This window comes from Myotis nattereri (genome assembly GCF_964212035.1).
Source record: "Myotis nattereri genome assembly, chromosome: 5".
In the NCBI taxonomy this organism is placed as follows: domain Eukaryota; kingdom Metazoa; phylum Chordata; class Mammalia; order Chiroptera; family Vespertilionidae; genus Myotis; species Myotis nattereri.
In genome coordinates, this window is record NC_138080.1 from 107,515,143 (window position 1) to 107,535,463 (window position 20,321).

The 20,321-nt window shown below is 45.9% G+C and overlaps 1 protein-coding gene across 1 annotated transcript; it reads right to left on the minus strand.

Moving 5' to 3' along the window:
- Window positions 1-692: 692 nt before the first annotated feature.
- On the minus strand, window positions 693-20,123 carry PMS2 (PMS1 homolog 2, mismatch repair system component). The gene is made up of 15 exons (XM_081090870.1): window positions 20,042-20,123; window positions 18,167-18,306; window positions 17,203-17,289; window positions 16,930-17,032; window positions 15,645-15,828; window positions 15,353-15,520; window positions 14,843-14,940; window positions 13,714-13,813; window positions 13,227-13,311; window positions 10,836-10,991; window positions 9,105-9,945; window positions 6,803-6,970; window positions 4,920-5,020; window positions 4,557-4,726; window positions 693-1,415 (listed from the first exon to the last, which is right to left on the minus strand). The coding sequence occupies exons 1-15, from the start codon at window positions 20,062-20,064 to the stop codon at window positions 1,272-1,274; spliced, it is 2,568 nt and encodes an 855-aa protein (XP_080946996.1). The 5' UTR covers window positions 20,065-20,123; the 3' UTR covers window positions 693-1,271.
- Between the last annotated feature and the right edge of the window lie 198 nt (window positions 20,124-20,321).

Genomic DNA, 20,321 nt, shown 5'->3' on the forward strand with positions numbered 1-20,321 from the left:
TTCTGTAAGTTAGGGGTCCAACAGGGCCGGTTCCTTCTGGCAGCTGCAGGGGAGAATCTGTTTTCTCACTTCTAGAGTCTGCCTTCCTGCATCTTCCAAGTCAGTGGTTGCATCTCCCTGACACAGCTGGGAGAGGTTCCCAGGTTTAAGTCATGGGATGGATTGGGTCGACCCAACCAAGCCAAGATAGGTCCTCCATTTCTCAGCTCATTTCTTAATCACATCTACAAAGACCCATATTCAAGGGTCTGGGATTAGGACATGGCCATCTTTGAGGCCAGAAACCCCAATCTGCAGAGTTCTTGAAAATATTAAATAAGACCCTGCAGACAGGCACACAGCCTAAGCTTGACACAATAACTTGGTAATAATTATTACTTGGCTGTCTCATTACAGCGAAGAATGAATTCTAAGTTTGGGAATGGAAGCCCTCTCTCCCAGGGGGCCCGAGGTCTGGGCAGGGAGGGCGAGAGCAGGGGGGTGGCCTACACTCGCCATTGTACACCAACCACCACTTGGACTCCACAGACGGCATTTTTAGCTGCATTTTTGGCAGAGTTCAAATGGGATGAGGTTCCATGAAAAGCTATCTGACAAAACACAGGGATTCTTCCACCTCCAGTACCACTCGGAGCCAGTAACTGGAATATCTGGCAGCTCCCACCCCAAGGAAACCACATCACAACATTAAATTACGGCCAAATCCAAACCTTTTATTTCCCCTTGCCTACAACAGTGCCTTGCCACCCTGGCCGCACCGGGGAACATTTAAAAATCATAACCCCAGCTCCACTGGGTCCTTTCTTCCCAGCCGGGCAGAGAACCCCCACTAGGTTTTCCAGATTATTCCTTTAAAAAAAAAAGTATGTACATCAGGGTTGAGAACTAGTGAGCCAAGAGGATCATAATTTTAAATTTATGAAATTAAACCATTGCCGACTTAATCATCATTAGGCTTAGCGCTGCAGCCTAAAATATGCTGGGCCAGAGCAGAGGCCTGGATGGCTTCCAAAGTGCTCTTCCCATTTTAGAAAAAAACGTGCTCTTGCCTGTACACACACACACACACACACACACACACACACACACACACACACACATAAATTCAGAACAAAAAACACTGCAGCAATACTCCACATGGTGCAAAAGGCTCTCGACATCATTTCTAAATGGCGCTGCTATGTGTTTGTCTTTCTTAAGTAGGCTAATTTTGAAACAAAATGGTTAAGCCCTGCCTTGCAAAACAGAAAAGTCCAGTCTATAAAACAAGGTCAATTTTGAGAAATGACATCCAGATTGGCGATGTGTCTCATGGTCGGCCTGCCGTGGGGACAGTTCCAGGGATGGTCCATCTCACCCATATGGGCGATGAGTTTCTTCATCTCACTTGTGTTAAGAGCAGTTCCGATCATCACCTGAATACGAGACATAACGGTTTCAAGTTTTACTCGGTCTGGGTTAGAATAACAACTCTCCAGCTGAAGTTTTCTCTAAAACAAAGCTGGACAAGATTACAACTCAAAACCAACGTTCCTTGAAAAATCTTCCCCCAGACAACACTGCCTTCTAATACCTCGGCGTCCACCTTTCTGTGACACCCCCCGCTCCCTGGCTCCTTCCCTTTCCTCAAGATGCCGTCACCTGCCCAGAAGCCAACCAGTTTCAAAGGTGCCAGCACAACCTCTGTGCCAGCCACCCTCACCTGTCATCTTGGCAACTGCAGCGACCTCCTAACAGCCTCCCTGCTCCCCCTCACTGCACCCACCATCCTCCACTCAGCTGCCAGTGACCCCTTTGAAAGGTGTCAGAGCTCCTGGCTCTTCACCTGAATAACAGCGCAAGTGCATCACCTGATCTGGCCTCCATGCCTGCACTTGCAAGCATACGACCTTCCCTCCCCCACTGCAGCTACACTGGCAGTGCCTGCCTCAGGACCTTGGTACTGGCTGTGCCCTCTACCGGGAGGCTCTCCTCCAATGTGGGCATGCCTCACTTCCCTGCTCCCTTCAGGCTTCTGCCCTAATGCCCCTGCCTCCTCTCAGGGAACCAGCTCTCCTCATCTACCCCTCTGTAGCCCTTGCCTTGCCTTTGCTCCATAGCCCCTATCACTATCTGACAGATACAGGGAGATGGGCGATGCCACGGCAAGCAAGAAACAGAGGCCCTGAAACAAGGAGAGGTGGCAAGAGGTGGCAGGCCTGAAATTGGCACAGTCCCAGAGGCAGGATATGGGGCAGCACTCTGACACGTTGAAGGGACACAGACAACAGACAAGTTAACAGGAACAAGACAGCTGTCACTCAGGGGCGCTGTGCCCGAGTGCCGGGAAGAGGCCACTTCAGTCGATGCTCAGGGCCCAGGGCCAGAGGGAGCCAGGGATGTGAGGCAGGGAATCCAGGCAGAGGGACAGGTCAGCACTCAGGGCTTGAGGCGGGAAGGGGACCAGAGTGACTGGTCTGCAGACAAGAGCAGCACATGGGGCTGGAAGGGCAGGATGGCCAGAGCCTGCGCCCTCGGGCGGCAGAGGAAAGCCCAGGACAGTCGGCAGGTTCGGGTGCTGCCCGGAGGACAAGGGCTGCAGCTGAATGGACCTGCCAGGCGGGTGTGAAGGAGTAGCCGTTGGCTCTGATCTCCGAGTCACAGGAAGACATAATTTTAAATGTCTGGCTCTCAGCACAGGCCAGTCCCAACTCTCTCAGAGACTCCAGCGCTGGGTTGATAGTAGGCTTCATCAAAGGAATCTGTGGCTGAAAGTCAGGTCCCGGGCCCTAGTCCCTGCTCTAGTTAACTCCTCTCTTGAGTGATTTCATCCAACCCCGTGGCTGTGAAGCACACCTGGCATTTTATCTCCAGCACTGACAGTTCCCCTGAGCACAGGACTCATTAATAGGACTGTTCTAGACCCTCCACTTACCATCTAGAGCAGCGGTTCTCAACCTGTGGGTCGAGACCCCTTTGGCGGTCGAACGACCCTTTCACAGGGGTCGCCTAAGACCATCCTGAATATCAGATATTTACATGAAGATTCATAACAGTAGCAACATTAGAGTTATGAAGTGGCAACGAAAATAATTTTATGGTTGGGTCACAACATGAGGAACGGTATTTAAAGGGCCGGAAGGTTGAGAACCACTGATAGAGGAATCCCAAATATAACACATCTAAACTGAACTCTTAATCCCACTCATGCCCCAAATGTAAAAAGCTGCTGCTTTCCCCACCACCCTTATTTCTGGCACCCCCTAGGCCAGTGATGGCGAGCGAACCTATGACACGCATGTCAGAGGTGACATGCGAACTCATTTTTTTGGTTGATTTTTCTTTGTTAAATGGCATTTAAATATATAAAATAAATATCAAAAATATAAGTCTTTGTTTTACTATGGTTGCAAATATCAAAAAATTTCTATATGTGACACGGCACCAGAGTTAAGTTAGGGTTTTTCAAATTGCTGACACGCCGAGCTCAAAAGGTTCGCCATCACTGCCCTCATCTATTCTCAGCCAGGACAACCCTCCAGGGGCTCCCAACACATGCAGCACCAACTCTCAGGTCTGACCAGGACCAGCAAGACCCGCTGTGGGTCCATGGCTGCTGGGCTTCTCTCGTCCTAGTCCCCTGCTCGGTCACTCGGATCAGCCCCCAGCTTTGCTCAAACCCCCGGAGCCTTCACACTTGCCATTTCTTCTGTTTGGAAGGTTCTGACCCAATGGGCTCCCTCTCATCTTCTAAGGTCAGCTCAGATGTCATCTCCTCCGACAGCCTTTCCCTGCTCCCCACCTCTACTGTTCACCTCAATTTTCTGTGGGCACTCCCTATCCCGACACTGCTGTAGTTTCCTTACTGCACTTATTGGTCTGTGAAGCTGGCTCTGCCATGTCTATTTCTCCCCGCTACGCTAAGAGCTCCAACAGGACGAGGGCCTCCTCTGCACTGTGGCTGTGTGGCCCCAGCACCTGGCACAGGGGGGCCCCACAGCAGGGGCTCCCGGGGTACATGCTGAAGGCATGGAGTCCTGGCCTCTCCAATGGGCCAGGAGATAGAGATTCACTTACGTTACCCGGACACCAGGCTGGCAACCACTGCTCCCCTCTCCAGCGCCCGCGCAGTGAGTTAATGTGCAATGCTTCACGGCGCCCTGTGAAATGCGTGCTGGCTGCACGGCACCCTATGAGGGCTCGGTGCGACCTGCGCAGTGTTGTGCAGGCAGGGCAGCAGCAGCTCTCCATCTACCAACATTGTTAATATCCACATGGTCCGTAGACAAACAACATGCATGGACAGCTAACTGCACTGGGATCAACGAACCTCTGAGAGAGAATACGCTTAACGGAAGTGGACAAAAAGCAGCAATCATGGGGTAGAGTCAAAGAGAACGCAGACATGTGGAGATGGCATGTCAGGTTGACAGAGCGATAAGGCTCTATCTGTACAATGACCTGTGGCCGTCACAGCCACACACACAACACTGACTGCTCAGCAGCTGAGCTGAGGACTTCTGGGGACTAGAGAGAGCAGACCCTGGGGTCCTGGCAGGGGAGCTTCCTTTACTTACAGACTTGCGACAGGCCCTGGAGGCGAACATCTGCCTGACGCGGGAAGGCCGGCACATAACCCCAGGGCTGTCACTCAGCATGAAGATCAGCTCATCGATGTCCTGGGGTCCGAAGGTCCAGTTTTTACTAGTTGGCAAGGAAATCAATTTAGCCCTTTCAGTGATGGGAGCTAAAAGAATAACATTTGAAGAAAAAATATCATTAGTTGAAAAATGTGTTTTGTTTGAGTGCTACCTGTACTAGGTATCTGACAGTGAGGGCAACCATCTTCACTTCTTATAAAATACATGGATCTCTGTAACCTCAAAGATTGGTCCCAGCTCTAAAAGGGCACAGTTCTACAGGCTTAAGTAATAACTCACCACTTTCATCGATAATAAAATCAAAGCCATTCTTCCTAAAGATTTCCAGGTTTTCTATCAGGATGGCTTCATTGACAGCAGTTAAGTTCAGGGTCTGGGGTCTGCAAGACAAAGGAGAGAGTCAAGCCATGTCTTCAAGTCAAACATGCAGGTATAATGCAGAAATGAAATTAAAACAATACTGTGAGCTCTTGAATCCCTTTCAAAAAGCAACAGGAATAGTAACACTTCATTGAGCTATGTGCCTTTCCTGTCACAAAACTTTCTCAGAATTTCCTTTTAATTTTTTTTTTTAAGTTCGTTTCAGGAGTTAAAGTATAAAAGTAAGTTGCTTTTTTTTTTTAATATATTTTATTGATTTTTTACAGAGAGGAAGGGAGAGAGAGTTAGGAACATCGATGAAAGAGAAACATCGATCAGCTGCCTCCTACACACTCCCCACTGGGAAGTGCCCGCAACCAAGGTACATGCCCTTGATCGGAATCGAACCCAGGACCCTTGAGTCCGCAGGCTGACACTCTATCCACTGAGCCAAACCGGTCAGGGCAAGTACGGTCTTTTCATGAATCTGCCATCCCACCTGTCTTCTTCTGAATCCTCTCCTGGGGACTAGAGTGAGCAGACCCCGTAAGAAAGCGCAGACCCAGTCTCTGCCCTCGTGGAGTAACAGTTTAGTGAGGAAGAAAGGCATTGATCAAACAATCAAATTACAGCTACAGCTACACCGGGAATCAGGAAGAAGAAACACACGGTGTCCAAGGAGCAGAAAGTAAGCGAGACTTGACCTGGAAAGAAAGGGGGTCAGGGAAGGATTCTCTAAGAAAATTTTACGAAGTAGCTTTTTAAAGGTCCTTCCATTGCCATTCACTTCTGCTGAAAACAACACAATTAGTGCATCCCCCAGGAAAGAGAGCACTCCTCATGTTGTAAGGAAACCTGTGCTTTCCCTGCTCAGTGACTGCTTTATTGTACATTTCTTCATGCCGGGATCTGCTTCTGCTGGGATCTGAATTTTTTTTTGTATTTTAATTTCTCAAGTGAAAATCCATGCCCTCTTCTTATAATTTTGCTTAAGAAAAGACTTCTGGCAAGCCAGTGTGGCTCAGTGGGTGAGCACTGACTCATGTACCAGGAGGTCACGGTTTGATTCCCGGACAGGACACATGCCCGGGTTGCAGGCTCAATCCCCAGTGAAGGGCCTGCAGGAGGCAGCTGATTAATAATTCTCATCACTGATGTTCTATCCCTCTCTCCCTCTCCTTTCTTCTCTCTGAAATCAATAAACATTTAAAAAGAAAGGAAAATACTTCTTGTTTATGTGGTATACCATCACACCACCACATAGTCAGTTGCCAACATTCAATCTGGCAAAGGACAGGGAAATACAGAATCTGTGGTGACTATCTAGCCATTGGAACTGTCTATGGTAGCTGAGGACTGACACACAGGCAATGCTGCCCTGAACATGCACATTCCATGTGCTATAAACAGATGTACTAAGTACTAAAAATTGCCTTTCATCAGAAGGGTTTTCTGGCCAACCAGTGACGGACGTTTTTTGATGGCGAAAATGTTGGGTACTTGTAAGAACACAGCTGTGTGACCTTGAGCACGTTACTGAACCTCTATGTGAAATGGCGATTGTAACCTCATAGTTTGTGAGAATTAAGTAAATTAATACATGCCTTCAACAATGCCTGGCATATCATAAGCACTCAGTAAATGGCAGGTATGACTATTATTATGTAAAAAGTATAAAAATTTTCTGTAGGGATGCTCATGGCAAATCTATGTGTACATACATAGGCACACGTGTAAGCTATTAGATATGACATGCGGGAGGGGAAATGACCCTGAAAATCCAGAACCTGACGTGAACCTGCCTGATCAGCCTCTGGCCCTGCAGCGTGGTGTGCTGCTGGAGCATCTCGAAGTTGTACTTCTCATCCGTGGCGTGCTGGTCCACGATGAAGAGGTCTGCGTCCAGTTTGGTGATGATAAACCCCAAGTTAAACTGACCGATGACTTCCATCTCTGCAAACATCGTTTTACTGCATGGAGAAAACATTAATTGTGAGACATTTTCAAAGACTATTTTTTTTTTATGAAAAAAAATCAAGAACCACAATAACAGATGATCAATAAGTGCTTGTTGAATTACTTAAAATCTCTGTTTTTAAAATCGCAGTTAACTTCACTTTCGAGGGCTGACAGAATGCAAAGGTAAAGGACAAGCAGCTTTCACTCGGGCACCTGACGTGTGCGTCCCTATCCAGCACACACCTGCTGTGACTGTGTGAGTGTACGTGCACCTGAAAGAACCTGGCTCTCTTCACTGCATCTGAGTTCACAGTTTCACCAGATGACATGCAAAGAAGTTCACCCCACTTAATTGCGCACACCCCAATTAATTACACACTGCTGAAAGGAAATATTTCCTGAAGACCTTTCTCAATTAAGCTAGGCACTATGAATAGCGAAGAAATTACATAACATAAAAGTCTTGAAGAATTTATACTCTAGCCCAGCTGTGACTCAGTGGTTGAACGTCGACCTATGAACCAGGAGGTCACAGTTCGATTTTGGGTAAGGGCACATGACTGGGTTGCGGGCTCGATCCCCAGTGAGGGTGGGGGGGTGCAGGAGGCAACCAATCAATGATCCTCTCTCCCTCTCTGAAATAAAGAAAAATATATGAAAAACAGAAAGAATTTATACTCTAACTCAGGCAAAGCCTATGTGGTCCACACTAAAAGTGCTACAAAAGTTCAGTGTCATTACACAGCTGCACTGTGTTCAGTCAACCGCAAGGCAAAGTTTAAAAAGACAAAAGTTAAACCCTAGCCAGTTTGGCTCTGTGGATGAAGCATCGGCCTGCAGTCTTGAGGGTCCCGGGTTCGATTCCAGCCAAGGGCATGTACCTTGGTTGCGGGCACATACCCAGTGGGGAGTGTGCAGGAGGCAGCTGATCGATGTTTCTCTCTCATCGATGTTTCTAACTCTCTCTCTCTATCCCTTCCTCTCTGTAAAAAAATCAATAAAATATATTTTTTAAAAAAAGAAAAAGTTAAGAATTTCAGAATTCAACATTTTAACAAGTCACGATGTTGTACATGATTACTGACTGAAAAAGGGGGCAGTATTTTCTAATATCTGTATTATTAATATTTTTCTTTAAATTGACTCCTTTTCCGTAGCCTTATCAGGAATGATCTTCTTAAAACCACAAGTTTGACAAAGTGTTCTACTTTTTCCTAATACACACTGAAATGGAAAACGGAAAAGAGCAATATCCACTAAAAGTGGATGAATTCCTTACAGTGGAAAAAAGTCGCTGTGGGCTGAAAACCTTGGGGAAGAGGAATGAAATCAGGATCAAGGCATCCACTGACTTGGACAGACAGACAGGAAATGCTAAGGAAATCCAAGGGGAAAATTCTTGCACGGTTTTGGGCAGCAGAAAGAGTTCTTTATAGCAAATGTATCTGCTGGATGTGCGAGGCAGTGAAAAGAAGCTGGTGAATGGAGGAAGCCTTGCCAGGGATGCACTGGTACGGATAACGGCCGCTTTGTGGAATCAAACTGGCTCCAAATTTAGAATCTTCTAGAGCAGTGGTTCTCAACCTTCCTAATGCCGCGACCCTTTAATTCAGTTCCTCATGTTGTGGTGACCCCCAACCATAAAATTATTTTCGTTGCTACTTCATAACTGTAATTTTGCTACTGTTATGAATGGTCATGTAAATATCTGATATGCAGGATGTATTTTCAGTTACAAATTGAACATAATTAAAGCATAGTGATCAATCACAAAAACAATATGTAATTATATATGTGTTTTCCAATGGTCTTAGGCGACCCCTGTGAAAGGGTCGTTCAACCCCCAAAGGGGTCGCGACCCAGAGATTGAGAACCGCTGTTCTAGATGGAGGGAGAAAGAGAGGAAAGTGGGGCAAGTCTGAGGATCTGAGATACAAGTCTGTGGTGCACGGAAGACCCCAGGGAGGACCACCCTGATAGGCAGCAGGAGCCAGAGGCCCAGGCGCTGGTGCCAAGGCAGAGCCACACCCAGGCCTGACAGCAGAGCACGCAACACCCAGAGGAGCAAAGGCTGACTCTGGAAGGATCGGCCTTTGCCTCACGCACACACCAATGAGCAAAGGTGCTCTCAGGGAAAACCTTTACCTTATCTCCTTCCTTAGTTCCTCTTCTGCTGCTTGATTTTCTCCAGGACAAATCTTTGCCCGGAACCTCCTGTAGTTCTGCTCGCCTCTGCGGTGCTCTTGGTGATGTAACTGCTTCACGCGTGTACTTAAAGAACTCAGGGAAAAGTCCAGGGGCACGATCTTCTTGTTAATTTTAACAGCGACGTCAACCTGAGACACCGGCATGTTCTGTGTATTAACTGATTTCTGAGGGATGTCAGAACTTAAGGGAATTCCTTCTTTTTTTAAACGCTTGGTGTTTGAGAGATTAGTTGGCTGAGGCCGCATTCTAAATTTACATCCACTGTCTTCTGGGTCTAAATGGCATTCCATGTCTGAAAAATGACGCCCAGTTTCAGGCAACTTCTCGCAGGACTCCATCTTTTCTTGTGAAGACCTGTCTTCCGGGGAGCTGGCTGCTCGGTCACTGCTGGAGTGACTGCCCATGTCCGGGGTGCTGGACCCCTCCTCTGAGCCTGTGGAGGTACTGCCATGCCCTGAGTCCCTTTCCGCCTCCACTCTGTTCTCTTCCAGACTCATCCCCCCTCCTGGAGGGCCGGACCAGCCTGCGCCTGAGCAGGGAGTCTGGGGGCAGAGGGCGTCTGAAGGCCTGGAAGACGGCACGCTTCTCTTCTGTCTCGGAGAAACCTGCCTGTCCTGAGGCCTGTTCTCTGCTGAATGACGAAGAGAAAAGGCCTCCCGCAGCCTGGAAATGGTCACCGCCCTTCTCTCTTCTCCTGGCGTCCCTAGCGAAGCGGGACTCCCCTGCTTCTCGGGCAGAGGCTTTTCCGTCTCTGCCCAGTGCGGTTTCAGTGAGTGGCCTAGGCAGAGAGGAACAGAGGGGAGTGTCAGGAATAAGAGGAACAGCGCCACAAAAGAGCAGACACAAATTGAGAAAGCATGAACACTGTTCGACATTAACCACAGAGAGAGACAACTGAAAACCTCACATGACGCCCAGGTCTGCTCACCAGAATGGGTAGAATGAAAACACAAGCATTCACGCGGCAAGGATGGAATGGGATGCGTCCACATGGCTGGTGGGAGTGAGGCGGACACACTGCTGTGTAAAGCGCTCTGGGAGAGTCCCCTAAACCTAAACACATGCTTGCCTGGGACCCAGCCTCGCCTCTCCCGTCAGAAACACTTGCCTACACTGGACAAAGCCATAGGTGAGGGTGTTCACCACAGCTTTGTTCATTATAGCCCCAAACTGGAAACTACCTAACTGTAAGGGCCTCCAAAAACTCCCTCCTCCCTCAAAGGAATGAGAAAATGGGCAAAAACTGTCAAGATCAACTTTCTCAGAGCTCTGAAAATGAAAAGGCTTGCACAGCATTCAGCTGAGTTCTGGTAAGAACACATCCCTGTGCACTAATGATGACTCGTGTTCTTTCTTTTTTCTTTTAGAGAGAGAGAAAGGGAGAGAGAAATATCAGTTTGTTGCTCTACACATTCACGCATTCATTGGTTGCCTCCTGTCTGTGCCCTGACCAGGGATCAAACTCGCAACCTTGGCATATGGGGACAGCACTCCAACCAACTGAGCTACCTGGCCCGGGTGCTCCTGTTCTTTTTAAACAGATTACTTTCTAGAGAGACACATCTTTTCTATCTAGAAGAGGAGATTTTATTTCATGTCAAAAGAAACTAAGGAAAGTATCACAACAGCTATGTTTTAGAAGCTGTTGACACACTTGCAGTTTTTTACCTTCAATATCCAGCAGCGGCTGCTGACTGATGTGCAGTTTGCTGGCATCACTATCGAACATTCCTATCAAAGATGTCTTTAAAACTGCCAACAGAAGCTTCTCGTCTTGTAGGAAAATTTGCCTTTTATCTGGAGTAACATTGATATCAACACATCCTAAGGCAAAAAAAAGAAAAGACACTTACTGTGTTTAAATTCACCTATAACAACAGAAATTCCCCTACCTACTATTTTATTCACTTGTACTGACCAAATGTACTATTAAAGACATTAGTGTCCAAATTATTATTCATAAACTAAAAAATTAGGTCCTTCAAATAAACAAGGAAAAGATGAACCATTTTCTAAATAGAAAAAAATATGCAAAGATTTCAATAGGTAAGTTGCATAAGAAAAAGAATAAGTAGGTGAAAATTCTATATAATAAAAGCCTAATATGCTAAGTGTCTGGTCATCTGTTCAACCAATCAAAGCGTACTATGCGCCAAGACCGGTTTGGCTCAGTGGATAGAGCGTCGGCCTGCGGACTGAAGGGTCCCGGGTTCGATTCTGGTCGGGGGCATGTACCTGGGTTGCGGGCATATCCCCAGTGGGGGATGTGCAGGAGGCGGCTGGTCGATGTTTCTCTCTCATCGATGTTTCTGACTCTCTATCTCTCTCCCTTCCTCTCTGTAAAAAATCAATAAAAATATATTTTAAAAAAAAAGCGTACTATGCTAATGATATGCTAAGGCCGCTCAACTGCTCGCTATAACGTACATTGACCACTAGGGGGCAGACAGTCAACTGGTCAACCAGTCACTATGATGTGCACTGACCACAAGGGGGCAGACGCTCCAACCGGTAGGTTAGCTTGCTGCTGGAGTCTGGCCAATCCGAGACGGGCTGGACACGCCCTGGAGCCCTCCCTGGTTCCTCCCCAGCTGGTTAATCTCCTACATCCCTCTCTGGCCCAGGTCCCTCCCTGGCCCCGATTGTGCACCGATAGGTCCCTTGGCCTGGCCTGTGCCCTCTTGCAATCCGGGATGACTCAGGGGATGTTGGAGAGCTGGTTTCAGCCCAATGGTGGAATGACCAGTCGCTATGACATGCACTGACCACCAGGGGGCAGACGCTCAATGCAGGAGCTGGCCCCTGGTGGTCAGTGCATTCCCACACGGGAAATGCTGCTCAGCCAGAAGCTGGGCTTATGACTGGCGAGCGCAGTGGCGGTGGTGGGAGCTTCTTCCGCCTCCACGGCAGCACTAAGGATGTCCGACTGATGGCTTATTTGGACACATCCCCCGAGGGCTCCCGGACTGTGAGGATCCAGGCCTGGCTGAGGGCATCCCTCCCACTCACCTCCTCCCCTGAGTGCATGAATTTCATGCACCGGCCCTCTAGTGTATAATAAAACTGCAAACTAAAGGAAGATATCACTTTATCACCTACCAAATTTGGTTAAAAAGTATAATACCTAATATATTGTTGGTAGATGTGTAAATTGGTACATCACAATCATTTCCACTAGTGCAGTCATTCTAATTCTAGGAATTTATCTAAAGGGAATAATCAGATATATAGGTAATGATTTAATTATAAGGACAGTATTTAAATTTCCAAAAACTGAAATAAACAAGTTTAAAATGAAGATATATCCATACACTGGAATATAATAAATGTAGCTATTAAATCATGTTTCTGAATAATTTTTAATGACATAGTGAAGAAAATATTTATATCTAAGGACAAAGAGTACTACACAAAATTACCCAAAATTCTTTTCTCACCCCAAAGTATATGGATAGATACAGAGGTCATTACAAATTTTTAAGGTGTGCACATATGTATTTTCTAAGTACCTAGAAAAAATACTGGATAGCAATAAACCAGAATTTTTAAAATCATACGAAAAATATTAAATAAATTAATTTCTAAGTCAGGGAGAACCTTCTCCCTTTGTTGACATGAAAAAGGCACATTTTTCTAATAATACAATTAACACAGTTTCAAGTAGAAAGCAGGAAAATCTGTAGTAAAAAATGTAACAAATAAGAGTCTGTAAAGTAAAACTGAAGGCCTATAAAAAAAAAAAGGCCCTAGCCGGTTTGGCTCAGTGGATAGAGCATCGGCCTGCAGAGTGAAGGGTCCCAGGTTCGATTCTAGTCAAGGGCACATGCCTGGTTGGCTCCATTCCCATCCCCAATTCTCTCTCATCACTGATGTTTCTAACTCTCTCTCCCTCTCCTTCCCTCTCTGAAATCAATAAAAATAAAAATATATTTTAAAAAAATACATGGCCATTAACTGTTACTGTAAGAGTCTGTTTCCAGTCAGAGCAGAGCTTTATACGTTCACTGTATTATTTCCGGAGTACGTCACCGATTTTGCTGAAGTGTCAGTGGCGCTTACCTGCATCCACAGAAACATGAAGAACAACAAACGGGTACTGGTGCCGATTGTACATGTGATAGACCTCGTTCACCAGTCTGGAAACCTGCACACAGAACAAGGATCAGAAAAGTAAGTGTTCCCTTTCCCCAGGGTTCTGACCACATGCTGTTCTAACCCACCGCTAAAGGTTCTAACCACATGCTGTCCTAACCCACCACTACAGGGATACGTTTTTAACAGCTTTCGTGAGGTGGAATTGGCCTGCAATAAGTTACACATATTTAAAGTATACAATCAAGATAATGAATACATCCATCACCCAAAAATGATTCCTTGTGCCCCTACGTCATAGATCCCGAAGACTGAATCTTTTTCCAATCTAAAGATGCTCTTGAAGAAATGCCAAGCATTGCAGGTGCAGTTTAAATACTCATAAAACTCATTCCAATGGACATAGAAATGTATCTGTATGACTTAAAAAAAACTTGCACAAAAAAATTTATACCTTTGCTGGGTCACATGGCCGCCAATTGATAAAAAAGAATTGTCTGTCCGTTGAACTCCGTCCAACACCATGAGTACAGTGAGAGATGAAACCCGAGATACTGTTCAGTGTGAACAAGGGCAGGAGGCCAGAGTGAAAAGGATTAGAAACGCGTAGAATATGGCACATTCTTGAAGTAGAAAAGAAATAAAAACATAACACCCAGTGGCCTGCAACTCAGTACTAACATTTCAGTTAATGTGCATCTGTGTTCCATTCCAGTGAGTCATAAGACGGACACGGACCTTCTAGAAGGCTCTAACGCTCCGGTAGAGCAAATCCACCACAGGCAATGGCATGGGTTCAAAATGATTTGCTTCTGCTCTCCTCTCACCTTCCCTATTAAATCCTGGGCCCCCACACAAGGAGTGGGTCCTCACTGCAAACTCACATTCCAGCACCTTCATGCTGCCCCCACCGGCTAGCCAGGGAATCAGACTATTTGTCACCAGGATCTCTGCCCACATTCCCTGCCCTTTTAAAATCTGCTCTGTTAGCTAAGTTGTATCTACCGAGGTGCTGGTTAGGTGCTTATTCCACCTGAGATCAACCTCAGGAATATTTGCATTTCTGTAAGAATGATGCCTTAACATAAATTAATCCCTGTCTTTAATTCCAGGCATAGGCCAAAGGCCAGTGGAGGGAGAGTAAGCAATACATGCCCCACAGGCCCAGTCTTGCTTATGAAAAATGTCTATTTTTCTTCCATTAAAAGTAATGATGCTGGACTGGACTTCGGGTAAGGCATGAATTAAAGGAAACACAGCCTCCACTGCTCTCTGCCAGATCCCAATAAAGTAAAACATTATACAAAAATAGTTTATTTTAATTTTTCTAATTGTTCACTAAACGTAACCTTTGCTACAAAGACTAATTCAATAGAAAACCCCTAAAACACATCAGTTACCCAGAATATTGTTTGAATTAAGTGACTGACTCCTTCGTATTCATCTCTTTCTCAGTAGTAACACTGCTTACAGGCTTATAATGGACAAAAGAAACTAAAAGCCTTAAAATCACTATCTTTAAAAAGAAAAAACTAAAGAAAAAAAATACTTGATTGTCATTTTCTTGGAGGCAAGCTACTCACCAAAACCGATTCTGCAGAGCATCTGAGCAGCTGAGCCCGAACTCTTCACAGACGCTGTCACTAGGGGGCAGCTGCACAAAAGGAATGAGGCTCTGCAACTAGAAGAAACCAGGACTCAGTGATTTCCTAACGGACAGAGGGGACCTAACTGCAGAGAGGAAGGTGTGAGGGTTCTCGTGTTTTCTTTCCTAGTCAACTAACCTCAGTAGGAGCAAAAGGAATTTCGACAGCTGCTTTTTGCATTATATTAATTTTTATTTTTCTCTAGAAAGATGAAATACTTAGCTCCTGCTTATCCATAATCAACATATTGCCCATAATACTTGATATTTTTTCAGACAGAGAGTAAGAGTATTATTTTATTCTCTACCAGAGTGAAGTAAAACTCGCAGAATTTAACATTAATTTTTGTGACAGATACCCAATAATATCAGTTCTCAGATTTTATTCTCCATTCTATCGTAAAGGACAACAGGAACCTGCCTTAATCACTAGAGCAGTAAGATATACCTGTTTCTGTCCAAATACAGATCCAATATTGTCCCTTATGCTGGAGCTTCCGCTTGTGCCCACCACAGGCTGTCGTTTTCCTTGTCCCACCTGGTTGGTGCAACTTACACGGACGCCCGAGGAAATGATACAGTACGCGTGGAGGACATGGACCATTTTGGCAAACTCCTGTTTAAAAGCACAGGCAAAAGACTTAATAAGAGGACAAGTAGAGAGTAAAGCGTTCTAGCAGATCTTCTGCTGTGGTGTTCCTAACAGTCTCAATGCTTCTGGGGTCCAGAAGTGACCGCACCTTTTTAATATTCCTTTGAAACTCCTTATGGCGCACAGGCAGCGTGTAAAACAGCTGCTGGACACTGACTGTCGTCCCTCTGGGCCGTGGGAATGGGGTTTTCTGGGTAATTTTCCCATTGTGATCAAACACCAGTCGAGTCCCAACCTTCGCAGACGAGTGGCAGGTAGAAATGGTGACGTCACTGGAAGAGAATGCCAGAGGTGGCCGGGTCAGTCAGATCAGGCGCTGGCGATCAGGACCTCACACGCTCACTTTCTCACTTTTGTTCTCTCAAGACTAAGAGATGATGAACCCTCTGAGATAATCAAAAGAGTTCAAATGGGTGAGGGATCATCATAAAATCTAAGGTATTACAAAGTTCTGAAAATGCTTTTTGTTGATTTTTGGTAAAAATATGTTTTTATTGATTTCAGAGAGAAAGGGAGAGGGAGAGATAGAAACCGTGATGAGGGAATTACTGATCAGCTGCCTGCTGCGTACTCCCCACACTGGGGATTGAGCCCGCAACCCGGGCATGAACCCTGACAGTAATCAAACCATGACCTCCTGGTTCATAAATCAATGCCCAACCACTAAGCCACACCAGCCAGCTGTAAATGCTTTGTTTTGATAAAAACTTTGAAATTTGTTTAAACTGAAAAAGAGTAAAAGATCTCAAAACTTATATATTCACAAATAAACATTTCTTTCTGATTGGTTTCTAGTGTTCTAACAAAAATTTTTAAAAGGATATAAAAGATATTATAGTTCAAAAATTGAAGTTAAAACCAATAGCATCTATAATTTATTATCTCTGTTATTTTAAAATTGAGAAGTCAGCCCTACCTGGTTTGGCTCAGTGGATAGAGCGTTGGCCTGTGGACAACAATTCTGGTCAAGAGTACATGCCCAGGTTGCGGGCTCGATCCCCAGTGGAGGCGCGTGCAAGAGGCAGCCAATCAATGATTCTCTCTCATCATTGATGTTTCTATCTCTCTCTTCCTCTCCTTTCCTCTCTGAAATCAATAAAAAACATATTTTTTTAAAAAACTGAGAAGTCACTGCTTGACTAAGGGTAACAATTTTTTTTACAATAGTATATGCTTCATTTCATTCATTCATTGCTTACATTTGAGAGGCATTATCACTTAGATTGATAGTAAGATAAAACAGAATGCAGAAGTGAAAAGTTGAGACACTCAAGACAAAGAGGTGTAAATAATAATGATTCTAATTATGCTTTTTAATTTTAAGAAAGATTTTTTACAAACAGTCAAGTTAGTAGATAAAAATGTTGCATCACCTCAGTGCACAAAGTGAGCTCAGAGCTTCCCCCCGAAAGCCAAAAGTTTCAACCTGAGTTAGGTCAGCAAACTCTTGAATCTTAGAAGTGTGATGTTTCAGAGCTGGAAGAGAGGTGCAAAGTGAGGCTCAGGATACCTGAAGGGGTATGGCAATGAGCATACACAATGCCCACCAAAGTAACTGGCTTTGACAAGCTGTTTTACTGTTTACTCAACATTCTGAAATATTTGGCCCACATATTTTAAAATAGGGTTAGAAAAATTCAACTTACTTAAGCCTTCAAAGTTTTCTTCTTCTACCCCACATCCATTGTCTGAAACTTCAATGAGATCCACCCCATAGTCTTTAAGCCTTAGATCTAAGGATAAAAAATTTTTCAAAGAATTGATCCATGTAAAAGCCTTATATTGACAGTATTTATAACATACATATGCAAATTTGAGTCATAACTGTACTTATTTAAATGCATTATTGTCATTTTATTTTTTAAAGTCCTTCTTTGCTATTTACTAGCACTAATAAAATAGTTTTGTTTTTATTTTTTCCTTTCTTTTCTCTCTTTAGAAAGAATAATTTTTTATAGAAGTAATTTTTTAAAAATATGTTTTATTGATTTTTTACAGAGAAGAAGGGAGAGGGATAGAGAGTTAGAAACTTCGATGAGAGAGAAACATCGATCAGCTGCCTCCTGCACACCCGCTACTGGGGATGTGCCTGCAACCAAGGTACATGCCCTTGACCGGAATCAAACCTGGGACCTTTCAGTCTGCAGGCCGACGCTCTAGCCACTGAGCCAAACCGGTTAGGGCTAAAAAGAGTAATTTTAACATACTCATTAAAGAAAACGGGCTTTGGAATCAGACTTCCTGGGGTCATATTTTACTAGCTTTATAACCTAAAAAAAAAAAAAAAGAAAATTCCCTGCACCTTAACTTCCTCCTTTGTTAAATAAAGATAGTAGTAACAACAGTAATAATTCCTATCTCATAAGATTATCCTGCAGATTAAATAATGTATCCCATCCATAGTTCTTAACACAATGTCTGCCTAGCACATAGCAAGAACACAATAAAAGTTAACTGCTATTATTATTACTACCTAGCACATAGTAATTTACTTTATTAACTAACTTGAAGTTAAAAGTATAATTGAGTGTTTTATGACAGTAACAAATGTTACATGAATAAAACAGCATCAGCTGGCTATTTCTTGCGGCTTAAGTCTCCCAAACTTACCAATATTAGTGGCACCGGCATCCACGCTATTTTCCACCAACTCCTTCACGGCAGAACTTAGACTCAGGACGACTTGCCCAGAACAAATCTGATGGACGGACCTCCGATCGATAGGCTTGATGACCTTAGCAAGTTCTGTACTAAAGGAACCAGTCACAAGAAACAAGGCAAGGGTGCATTTATGTACTTTCCATCCCGGTTACAACGGTCGGAAGTGATTCATCTCTGTTAATAGCTAACGGGGCTAACATGTTCATTTATTATACAAACATATGCATTTATTACATTCACAAATACTAAATGTTGTTCTACAATTCTGAAACGTTTGTCAAAAAATCCTCTGACTTAGATGCTACGAATGCAATAGAAATCTAAAAATCTAATGATGCCGGGATCTACATGGGGGAGACACATGTGCCCCTCAATCTACGGGTCAATGGGTCAGTAATTTCTTGCAAGGATGGGATCTTCTTTCTTGAGAAGAGAAAGCAACACTTCTCACACAATTTGCAAAACCAAGAGCATGATGGGAAATACAAAGGGCTTATGTCAAAACCAAAGCCATCTGAGAACCTGGGTGGGTGCCGGTTGTAAAACTGTTCCCATAGCTGCCTTTGAATCCCGACTCCCAGTCCAGGCTGCCAGCTGCTGCCTTAAAGGCCCTCAAAGTTCTGGCTCTACCTGCTTTATTTTTTATTTTTTAGTCCTCACCGGGGGATATTTTTCCATTGATTTTTCGAGAGAGTGGAAAGAGAGAGAGAGAAAAACATCCAAGTGAGAGACACATCGATCGGTTGCCTCCCGCATGCCCCGACCAGGGCTGGGAGTCTGCAACCGACGGACGTGCCCTTAACGACGGGGATCGAACCCGGGACCCTTCGGTCCGCAGGCCGGCGCTCCACCCACTGAGCCCACCCGGCTAGGGCTGCACCTGCTGTAGGCGTTTTCTAACCCTGGTCGTCTCCACTGCCTCCCGACTCCAACCCATCCTCCGGGCTACCACCACCGCTCCTTTAGAAAGCACCTGTCTGGTCAAACAATGTTTCTGCTGAAAAACTTAGCCTGCTGCATGGAGTGTAACGTGTAGTCGCAACCGAACCCGGCCTGCTCCACCGGCCCCTTCTCTCCGGGCCTCCCTTCCACGAGACCCCTCCACGGTGCTCACTGCTCCCGGTCTCTTCGGCCTCTCACTCTAGACGGCGCCCCTCTCCCTCTCCTGCCTGGCAAACCCCAAGAACGCATTCCACATGTGCATGAGCCCCACAATGCCTCGTCAACGGGGTGGTAACTTGGGTGAAACAGGACACAGGAAGGAGCCACAGGCCTCGGGTCCATTTCTGATACCGACTCTGGGGGGTGGGGGCCAAAACACTGAAACACGGCGAACCTGGGTTCAGGGATCTGACACTGAACGCAGAGAACCCGCCGAAGGAAGGTTCGCGACCCCGAATTCGGTGTGGCCTGCGAGCCAGTGGTCGCATTCTAAGCAGACAGAGAGGTTCTGCATTTTTTAAACGGCGGCCATGCAAATCAGCAGGTCCCCTGAAGCCGCCTCCAAATAACCTCAAATTTTTCTTGCCCCAAAAGGAGAGAAGCCTTCAGTGCACTGGGACTTCAGGCCCGACTTCACGTCCATGGACGTGTGGCGGCGTCTGGGCTCAGCCGGCCTGGGCGCGGGCCGATCCCCCGCCGCCCCGGCCGCACCGGGTTCGCGAGGTGGCAGCGGTGAGCGGAGCGCTGAGGAGCCCTCTCCGGGGCCTGCTGGCCGGCAGGATCCCCACACGCCCTGGGCATTTCCCCCTCCTTTGCAGGAACGCCGTCCGCCTTGAAAAGGACGAAGGACGACGGCGAGGGGAGATTGCAAGCACCGCTCACCTCAGCGCTTCGGCTCGTTCCATGGATGCGGAGCCTGACGCGCTCTGGGACTCGCGACAGTTCCTACCGCCGCTCCCACGGGTGCCCCGCCTCCGAGCCGCCCATTGGCTGCTTCTGAAGCTGTGCCCCACCCCTTCCGGGTGGGGCGGAAACAGAGTCTCCCATCTCCTTCTCGCTGATTGGTGGTATGAGAAATCGGGGCCGTGACGTCAGAGAGCCCGAGCCAATTAGAGCACACGAAAGCCCGAATCCGGATCAGAGGTGGCCGCGGGACGTGGTA